Here is an 11,367-nt window from a genome sequence, read left to right on the forward strand (position 1 = left end):
AGTATTAGCTTGCAATGTTGTAAAGGATAAAAACAAAAGTACACGATTTTTTGTTACAAGTTGTAGTAATCGTATTTGTGGTAGGAAAGAGGTTTTCTAGTTAGATGAGACTTTTATTTGAAAGATAAAGTTTAGGAATGATACAAAAGTATAAGTTAAGGGTAGAAGTAAGATTTTCATCGGCTGAAAGATGAATCCTAAAAGTTTTTCCAATGCGTTATAAATTCCACGTCTTGATAAATCTATTAAGTATGGGGTAAATTTTAGAAAAAAATGTATAATACGTAAATCTATAAAGAAATCTATACCATCAATGATAATCACAAACAACTACCAAAAAAAGTAAAAATGACACAAAATCATCTATTTCCATTAAATATTAATTATGAAAAAATACCTTGCTTTAATTCTAATTGATCATAAGAATTTGTTCTAGCACTCACATTTTGAAGACAAAAATTTTGGAAGCCTAAAATTACTTGTTGCTAAGAAGATGGTTTTTAGGTTATCTTTTATTAATTCTCCAAATGAGGTTTGTAAAACATGTGTTTTAAGAAAGAAGTATAAAGACCTTTTTCCAACAAGAAAATAATGGAGAGTTGGGGAGCCTCCTAAGTTCATTCATTCGGATCTATGTTCAATAAAGATACTCTCAACTGAAGATCATAAGTATTTTATCATCTTTATTGATAATTTTAGTCGAAAGGCTTGAGTTTATTTTTTAAAGCAAAAGATAAATGCATATAAAAATTTCAAAATTTTTAAAGCTTAATTTTGTGGAAAAACAAAGTGGGCATACTATTAAAAATTTGAGAATGAATAAGGGTAATGAATTTATTACTTGTGATGAATTTTTGAAAAAATATGGTATTGAGTACCAATTGAGTGCAAAGTATACTCTTTAATAAAATGAAATTGTAGAAATAAAAAATAGAACAATTATGGATATAGTGAAGTGTATGTTGCATTTAAAACAATTGTCTAAAATTTTTTTAATAGAAGTAGTTTCCTATCTAATTTATTTATTGAATAGTTGTCTCATTAAAAGTTTTTATGGGAAAACCCCACAAGAAGTTTGGAATGATAGGAAGCCTAATTTGATCATCTAATTTGTTATAGTCAAGTGATAAAAGACTATAAATTATACCATCCACAAACGAAGAAAGTTATTATCAATTATGATATGATTTTTTTTTATGAATAAGTTAGTATAGGATTGGTTTTGTAATTAAAAAGGACCATCAAGTGTTTGCATTTCTTGTAAAGGAAAGTGAAGACCAAAATATGCAGCCTATTAGCGCACCAATTATGACTTTGCGTCTTGCAAAGTCATCAACGCATCCATAGCATCAATATGTCTTACTTGCACACTTGAAAAATTATATGGTTGATGATGATAGTGATCCAATAGGTGAAGAATTAATGCATTTTGCATCATTTCCAAATTGTGATCCATTAAGTCATGAGGAAGCTACTCAAAATGATTGTTGACTTAAATTATAGATGAAGAAATTCATACAACTCAGAAAAATAATATATTAGAGCTTAGTAATCTCTCTAATTCTAAAAAGTCACTTAGTATCAAATGGGTGTACAAAATCAAGTATAAGTCAAATGGAGAAGTCGGTTGCTTCAAAACAAGATTGGTGACAAAAAATTACAAGCAAAAACCAAGTATTGATTATTTTGAAGCATTGTACTTAATTGTTGCTAAAGTTGATTCTTTCATATAATTATCTTTTTTACTGTCCAAAACAATTGGAAAAATTTTCAAATGGATGTAAAATTAGCATTCTTGATTGACAAACTAGAAGAAGAGGTTTATGTTGAACAACCCAAAGGATACATGATAAAAAGAGAAGGAAAAGGTTTATAAGCTAAAACAAGGCCTTATATAGATTGAAATTAAAATGAATATATATTTCATTAAAAATGAATTTCAAAGATGTCCTTATGAACATACCCTATATGTCAAATCTTATTTGTAAAATGACATTTTTATTGTATGTTTATATGTGGATGATTTAATTACACTAGTAATAATTTAAAGATGAATGTAAAACTCAAAGAAGTAATGATTGGTCAATTTTAATGATGAATATAGGATTGATGCCCTATTTTGTTGGGATTAAAGTCATTCAATTATGTGATGGTATCTTTATTATTTAGAGGAAGTATGCAAGTAATATTCATAAAAAATTTAAGATGGACTTATGTAATCCTATTCTAACTCCAATTGAAGAAAGATTGAAATTAAAAAAAGATAACTTCGATAAGTTGGTTGATTATAAAAATTTTTGAAGAATGATTAGGAGTTTGGGGTATTTGACTTCTATAAGACCAAATATTGTATTTGGTGTTGAACTTGTAAGTAGACTTATGGAGTCTTCATGTCAATCTCACTTGCAAGCGGCAAAGCATATTCTACAATACATTAAAGGTATGCAAAGTGGGGGTATTTTTTATGCATATATTAACAAGATTAAGCTTGTTGGATATACACATAGTAATTGGGTAGGTGATGTAGAGAAACAAAAAAGCACTTCCGACTATGCATTTCTTAGATCGAGAGTGTTTTCATGGTCATCAAAGAAACAACATGTGGTGCTTTGTTAATAACAAAAGTCAAATATATTAGAGTCACACAATTTATATGGTTGCATCAAAGGCTTTTTTATTTGAAACATACTCAAGACATTACCATAAATATCAATCTAGATTTTCATGGAAGGAACAAATACATTCACATCAAGTTTCACTACATTCATGAGTTCTTGAAAAAATTAAAGAAATTATGCTTGAGTTTTTTTCTTTTAAAAATCAAATTGCAAACATTTTTACATAGTCAATCATCGGTGGAAACAATTGCTCAAGTTGAAAAATGTGATGGATATGAAATTTGAAAACTTTTGTTCGAGGGAGGCAATGCAAGAGTTCTAATCAAACCAAAACTATGTTTCCTTAGTGTATTAAAATTATTCAATTAATATTTGAGTTTAGCTCTTATGAGGATTTGGAATTTTAGTTCTATATATATATATATATATATATATATATATATATATATATTAAAAAATAATAGAAAGCATTAAAATTTTCATTCTATAATTATTTGTTTTCTTCTTCATAATTTATTGTCTATATATTGGAATTTCGGAAGGGCAACACAACATATTTTAAGAGTCTTAAGACCGATGAAGAGGGAGTTGCAAATCGATGACTTATTACAACAAGACCAATGCGGCATTTGATAACATATAAATATTCTAAAGCATTAATATTACATCCATATAAAAGATGAATCATTAAAAGCAAAACTTTAGTCAATAAATTAATTTTAATTATTTTTTTAAAAAAATTAATAAATTGATTGTTCGAATTATGGATAAACTTCTTAATAAATTTATTTTATATCATTTGTATAATAATTAAATATAAGAGAAATATTAACTTATAAATAAAACTATAATTATTTTTTAAAAATAATTATACATATATCATCATTTCTTTTATATACTAAAAAATATCCAAATTAATAGTATTAAATATGTTTTCAAGTATTGTATATTATTGTCGGATATAATAATTTTATCAAATAGATATTATTTTTAAAAAAATAACTTTAAATATATGTATTATTACATTTTTTTTTTCCAGCGGTAAAATATCGATGAATATTTTGACAAAAATATTGATAAGACGAAAATTATTAAAAATTCATGAAAATGTTTAAAAAAAATTAAAAAAGAATAATAAAATTAGCAATAATACACATATTGAAGTTATTTTATAAGTGTAATTAATATAGGTATAATTAAGGATAATGGTTATCAATTTTTTTTAAAAAAAATTAACTTAAATTCCTTTAATATATTTATATTCATTTATTTTAAAAATAAAAAATTACTTTTATTAAAACATGTTTTATTACATTTTAAATAAAAAATTATTACAAATTTATTGTGACAATTTTTTGCTATTAACATTAAATTATTTAAATAATTAAAAATATTAAAAATTATATTAATAGTTTATCTTATCAAATTAATTTTAATTTATAAAATATTAAAAATTCATTAATTTTTTTATATTTTAGCAATTTTGAATAATTTTGTATTTTTAATATTTTACAATAAAAACATTTAAAATTAAATAAAATTAGAAGGATATATATATATATATATATATATATGTGTGAGGTGATAGTAATTTTTTTAAATAAGATTAATGAAATAATCTTTTTGGTGTTTTTTTCATTGAATTCCAACCCACACAAGTGTGCATCTCAAACACAATCTTTCGTCACCTTGATCAATATATCAGTAATATTTCGTCTAAATTTTCGATTTTTTGACGAAATTTCTCCCAATCAATATTTGATGACCAATTTCATTTTGACCATCTCTGATATCCAATGTTTCATTGATATTTTGGTTAAATATCTCAATTTTTTAAACCATGCCCATGCGACAGTCAGAGTGCATGAGAGTGAGAGGGAGAGGGAGAGAAAGAGAGAGAGAGAGAGAGCCCATGTAAACTCACCACTATTCAATGGTTGGCATCCTTACACGTGTTTTATCACGGGTTTGTCATACATTTGCATGTCACCATGTCTAATGAGTCAAAATGAAGAAAATTGGCTTCTTCAATCACTTTTTTTTTCCTAAAATGAGATAAACATGTGGAGTGAGAGGGAGAGAAAGAGAGAGAGAGAGAGCCCATGTTACTCACCACTATTCAATGGTTGGCATCCTTACACGCGTTATATCACGGGCTTGTCGTACATTTGCATGCCACCATGTCTAATGGGTTAAAATGAAGAAAATTGGCTTCTTCAATCACTTCTTTTTTTCTCCCTAAAATGAGATAAACATGTGGACTTATTGATAAGTTTTGATAAGAAACATTGTTTGAAAATATGGTGGATGTCCAAGCTAATAAATGTAATGTAATAATGTCCTTCATGAAAGTGAGATGCATAGTTGTAGGAACCCAAAAATGAGTTGTACCACCTAATTTGCTAAATTCGTGCATGTTGAACCTCATACACACACAATTGTATTTAAATTGGAATGAGAGCCTTGATTGCAAAGTAACATATTTAAATTGGAAAATTCATTTCATTTTTTATTTATTAATTGTTTCATAAAAATGAAAATAAGAATTAAAACCCTAATTACTATCATAAAAGTTAAAATTTAAAAGTTTACTCCATAAAATTTAAAATCAATACATATCTATATTTAAATTTCTCTCTTTCACTCGATGTCCTGAAACCTTGAAGTCGATGGCTTTCTTCAAATTTAGATACAAGAGAAAGTGTAGGTTTCTCTTCCTTGAGAGATGAAGCTGGATAAGATTTAATTTTTATAGGTAGAAGATAACAAAATTGTCAAACCCTAAACCCTGAGAGAGTTTATATAAACCATTAACTAAGTTTGAGTAATTAGGATACATTTTATGGGCTTAGATAAAATAATCTAGTCATAATGGGTCCTATTTAATTTATTGGTTCAATGAGCTCCAATTAATTAAATAACCTAAGTAGAAGTCATAAGTCACTTAATTATAAGCATTTGTGTAACCTTGTACTTATGCTTATGTACATTTATAATTAAATAAAAATTTTCCTCAAATCATGCACCATAAAAAAATGTGAGCTTGAGTTGAGACCATTAATACCCACAAGAGAATACTAACTCATTTATAATCAAGTTTTGAAGTTAAATAAACTCTTTACTTAAATACACTCCAGTATCATATGACATTAAATTGAGATATAAATTAATTAATTACCAATTAATTAATCTTTTGGGTTTATGACATACCATTAGTTGCATACAAGTTTCTCATGATTTGATGTTTTTAATTCGACAATGTAACAGTTATCAATCTCTTTGGATTACCTTTTCAATTTTTGAGTGTCACGCTCACGAGATATCATGATGTCTCTTTGATCCACATATATCATGATTAATTAACATATTCTTATCCATAAAAGACACATGTCAAATTTCATTTAAGAAATTATTATCATCATAAATTTCATTGTCATAAATGCTAACAACCATGACATTCATAGAACATTTATGATGTCCTTACAAGCATTATAAACTCTTGCCTAGTAAAATCTTGATGAAGAAAAATGCATCCTATCAAACATCAACGTTCAATTGATGGGTATGATCCATCTATCACTTCAGGTGGACCCATTATACTATTGCTTATACAATTATAATGGGACTTCAAGAATAATTAAGAGGATGTAAAGTTTAAGAAAAATGCATTATAGAGAGAGAGAGAGAGAGAGAGAGAGGCCCACATAATATATTTAATGATATTGGATTAATAACTTCATTTTGACACCATAATTTAGGAAGACTTTCAGGTTGCATGTGAATCTGGCAACCCAAATTCCTAGAATTGCAGAGCCACTCGGCTGTCAACATTTACAACCACCGTCCAAACTGAATCGTCCCATTCAAAAATAGGGACGGGTCATAATTAGAGTGAGCCCAACCATGGAGTGAAGTCGTAGGATTCAATAAAGGTAAGGTTGAGGAGAGTTCATTATCCGGGAAGAATATTTAGGGGATAGAGTCAGTCCCCTACTCCCTAATCAAGGTTAAGGCCAGCCAAAAGATGGTGCCAGTGTCGATCCACCCACTCATTTGTTTATTTCTCCCACCTACTTTTTGGGAAAAAAAATTAATTTTCAAAACACCCTCATAAATATATGGACTCCATGGCCTGCATCGAAGCATACTTTTGATCCAGTGATTTTGTTCCTAGTCTTCCTACTCCCTTTGCTTCCCTAGCGGCCTAAGGCTCAAGTACTTTTTTTATTCAAATTTAAAATTCAATTAATATCAATTTGACACATTAATATTTTTTTAAATAAGTTTTTTTTCTTTTGTTTCATTATAAGGTTTTTGTTAAATCACATTTCGCTTATAAAAAGAAAAATAATAGTAACAACCCTTAACTTGAAAAGATCAATCCAATTCAAACAACGCCCAATTTGAAAAATTAATTTATAACCGAAAATAAGGTAACATGCTATATCATAAATTGCTACATACTAAAGCATGGTGATCTAAGTCAAAGGTTCAAAATTGATCAAGTAATTGACAAAAAGAATAATAATAAGAAATGTGATGATTAAATGCACATGCTTTTGTTGGATATTGCGGTTGCAAAGCCCATGTGTCATCCACCAAAAATAAAGATTCACAATTTTTCTTCCATTACCATAGTCACCAATTAAGGTTTTAAATTTAAATTTAAAATCATATTTAATAACTACAATTTTGATTATTTTTAAAAGAACTTAAAATCATAGTTAATGGCTTACATACCCACTTAAACAAGGAGCACTAATTTATGAATTATTTTGGTAGGAAATTTATTTTGTGGAATTTGTTTTTTTTTTTTTAATCTTTGCTCAAGACTACCAACTGCCAGAGATTTACTGACATCTGTATAGCTCCATCTGTCTTGGATTGGAATAAAATCTCCTCACCTTTTTCCAAATGGGATGATAAATGTAGTGTTAAGAAGAAGGGAAACAAAGAGGACCTGCAACATAAGTTCTCATCAATGCCTGGTCTTGGCCTCCAAAGGTAGGTAGAATGCCCAAAAACATTTAAGACTACCCACATTATTACATACACCTACTCTTAAAGTCGTTAGCATACAAATGGCTTCCTTCTTGGTCCTTTTCCTATCCAAAATGTGGATTTGCTCCCTATTCACTGCCTAATTTCGGGTTTCTATCACTGTTTTTCTTTTCCTCTTCCCTGAATCCAAGGCAAGCTCCAACACTTCATTAAAGGGCACCGAAAAAAGAGGTGGTGTAATCAAAGAACATATCTCCAATAATGGCTACTCATCAAGAGCTTTCACCAGATAAATACAACGGAAGAGTCCCTCTTTTATAACTTGGTTCATTTTATTAATCACATTCCATCCTCGGGAAGCGTAAAGGGTGGGAGGGGAAGATTAAAAAAGGGCGATTCGGACAAGGAATTAACTGGTAAGTGTGATCTATGTAGCTGATACTTAACCTTCTAAGTTTTGGATCTACTGGTCCGACTTTTACAATTGAGTACTCAATGCGACTCGTTGCATGCAAACAAGATGGTTGGGATTAAGATGGTTGGGATTGAAGTGCTCTTAGGTTGGACCTAAACTTGATTCAAACCCAAATGTTAAGTCTCTTTTAGTAAGGAAAAATAGTGCTATGATATTTAGGACGACTTTTCAATTAAGGATGACAATAGGACATGTATATGACACTGGCCTCACATCTCTAGACCTTGCCCCAAATGGAATACATTCTCCCATCCTGGCCCAAACCCAAACCCAAACCCAAAAGTAGGGCTGGAACACAAGTCTCATCCCCTTCTACACATTAGGAAATGGCCTCCATTATTCTCCTGCATTTTACAAATTAGTCTTCATAAGGAGGGGATCCCTATTCTCAAAGATAGGCACAAAGCCAAGATACCAAACTGCCTGCAAGGCCATTCACTCCTTAATTTTGAAACTATTGTATTGATGACAGCCATGCCAAAAAAAAAAAACTCAAGAAATATCAAACAGCACTCAGCTGTTCCATATCAGATTACACTTGCATCCGAAAGCAGTGAGATCCTTACTGCTCTAATCATGTCAGTAAGAGAAACAAGCCCAACAAGTGATCCCTGTCGGTCCACAACCCAAACTCGGTGTACATGCTTAGCGACAGCCTTGTCAATTGCTTCACCCAGGCATGATTCAGCAAAGCAGGTCACGAGTTCCCTCCAGGGGCTTCTGGAGTTGGTTGATCCATGTAAAGGGCTTGTTGAGACCTTCTCTGTAAAGTCCATGACACTCAGAGGCAACCATGACTGCAACTGAGTAACCGGGCAGCCCCTCAGGTCTGTTGCTGAGAATGTCCCTATGAGCTTCCTACCTTTGCCCTGCATTTATGAATTAAATGTGATTTTTCTAGGAATCCAGAAATGAAACATGACCCAAATGCTGAATACAAAAATGCAGTACAAAGATTACTAAGCATGATACCCAAAAACTCATTTTCAAAGAGAATTAATTGCCTTCGGTTGTAACCATTTTATAACCAGGGAAACTCTATGCTATTTTAGAAAATGGAATTGAAAACAAGTGGCAACATTGGATTGTGAAGTGTCAAATTTCTATGGTAATCTAAACGTCAAATTTCCGTTCCCAAAAATTTTCCTTCCAAATGTCCTATTTGGTAAAATCTCAGTTCCCTTCTGCTTTCCAATTCTCACTTTAGTATTCATCAACAAAACTAATTAGAATACCAAAAGTAGGGTTGGCACATAACCTCTCCCTCCCATATAGATTATGTTTGTTTTAGACTTAATGAGTTATTACAACTTCAGAACACGTTTATATGGTTAAGAGAAACTCATATAGATATATTATCAATAACTTTTTCTCTTATTCGATGTGAAATATCATCATCATCCCTCGTGCAAATATAAATATAATGTTCTCTCGATATCCCATGGAATTACAAGATCAAACAAACACACCCCTTACGATATTGGACAAATAGAGACTCCAGACTGGGATTAGGGACCGACCCTAATACCATTTGTAATGATATGATCTTCTCATGTAGATGTATATTGTCCACTCTAGCCGATGGAATGAGCCCACACTGTTTTGAAATACAACTACATTATCTAACAGGAACTCATACATATGCGTATAGTACTATATTACTACTATATTTATATGTATATACTACAGTTTGAAGAACTTTGACGGATAGCTTCCCTTACCCAAAAGCGAGATATCACACACATTGATAAAAGGGCAAACTCTGAAAAGCTAAAGCTGGCTATATATTTAACAGAAATAGAAACAAATCAACCTACATTTATGAGCTTAGTGCAATCTTCAGTGCCATCTGAAGCTTCAATTATAGGAACAGCATTAAGCGAAGCAACCTTCATGCACTTAATGGCTTCCATGACTTTAGTACCATCAGTAACTCCAAAAACCGTCTCATGAATCACTCCCAGTTCCCCAACACTGCAGGATAGGACGCTGTTCAGTTCAGAGGCATGTTCCTTTAAAAACCTCAAGACATCCATTTGTGTCAGCATCCGATAACTTGATGCAGACTCTGCAAGTTCTACTCCTGATATATTCTCCATGTGGCTGTCCAAAGGCACCAAAGCTCGGTGGATTCCTTTGCTAAACATCTCCATACAGTCAAGGATGCTGCATATCAAGATGAACACAGTTGAGCATATAAGGAGGTATATATCAATACAACGAAAGAGACATTGTGGATGCAAGCAGGAGGAGATGAGAGCAAACCTAGTATGAGGATTGAGGGTCCAGAGACTGAGGCCCTCAAGGCAATGACCAATGATGGAGGACACAGGAACAGACATTATCCCTTCAAAATCGAACCCATCACCATCACCGCCACCAATGTGGCCAAGTATATCGAGCATGGTAACCATCCCTATGTAGTGTTTCCTCACTGCACCGGTCTGCTTGTCAGACTCCATTATCATGGAGCCACCGGCTCCGATCCAGTGACCAGGAGGAGCAGCCACGGGCACCGCCACCACCCGATTGGCCACCAGGGCGTTCAAAGTGTGGGCGAGGGTGGCAGTGTAGGGCACCTCCACCAGCCTCCTCTTCTCCACCGCCACATCCCCCACCTTCTTCTCTCTCGGCCCTCGTTTCTCATTTGAGATCTGCATTAGTCTTGGATTTCATCTCACTTCTCTCTCCAACAATACATACATGCTTCTCATGCATGCCTCTCTACACGTGTCCCTATTAAGTCTGCACGCACCCAGTATTTTGCCACGTGGAGTTCTTCAGTTTTGTTTGGATCATTATCCTCGTACTCACCTGCCTCCTTCAATATTTATCATTTTTTTAAAAAGAAAAATTTATTCCAAAATAATTGAAAATTGTGATTCATCCGACTCTAGCCGTGGGCTTGAGCCGTTCAGCATATTGCCTGACTCGGTTGAAGTTGAACGTTAACCTCCGTTTTCCCTCACTCTTCGGAATTTGAAAATAATCAAATTTCAAGAACAAAGGCAGACACATTTTTGTTAGATTATATACATATAATTAAAATTAAAAATACTAAAAAACATTATTTTATCATATCATATTTTTAAAAATATGAACGAAAATTAAATAATTAAAATTATATATCTCTAAATAAATAAATATTTTATTATCTTTAAATCTATTTTTTATCTTCCTTAAACTCAGAACAGAAGAAGAAAATTCAACCGTTGGAAAATAAAAGATTTTTAACGAAGGAGAGCACAATGCAACTCCTCGCGTATATTATAT

The 11,367-nt window shown here is 31.5% G+C and overlaps 1 protein-coding gene across 1 annotated transcript; it reads right to left on the reverse strand.

Moving 5' to 3' along the window:
- Nucleotides 1-8,506: 8,506 nt before the first annotated feature.
- On the reverse strand, nucleotides 8,507-11,306 carry LOC100254185 (SNF1-related protein kinase regulatory subunit gamma-like PV42a). Its single transcript, XM_002265333.4, has 3 exons — nucleotides 10,360-11,306; nucleotides 9,912-10,260; nucleotides 8,507-8,963 (listed from the first exon to the last, which is right to left on the reverse strand). The coding sequence occupies exons 1-3, from the start codon at nucleotides 10,752-10,754 to the stop codon at nucleotides 8,622-8,624; spliced, it is 1,086 nt and encodes a 361-aa protein (XP_002265369.1). The 5' UTR covers nucleotides 10,755-11,306; the 3' UTR covers nucleotides 8,507-8,621.
- Nucleotides 11,307-11,367: the final 61 nt, after the last annotated feature.

This window comes from Vitis vinifera, chromosome 9 (assembly GCF_030704535.1).
Source record: "Vitis vinifera cultivar Pinot Noir 40024 chromosome 9, ASM3070453v1".
Classification (NCBI taxonomy): Eukaryota; Viridiplantae; Streptophyta; class Magnoliopsida; order Vitales; family Vitaceae; genus Vitis; species Vitis vinifera.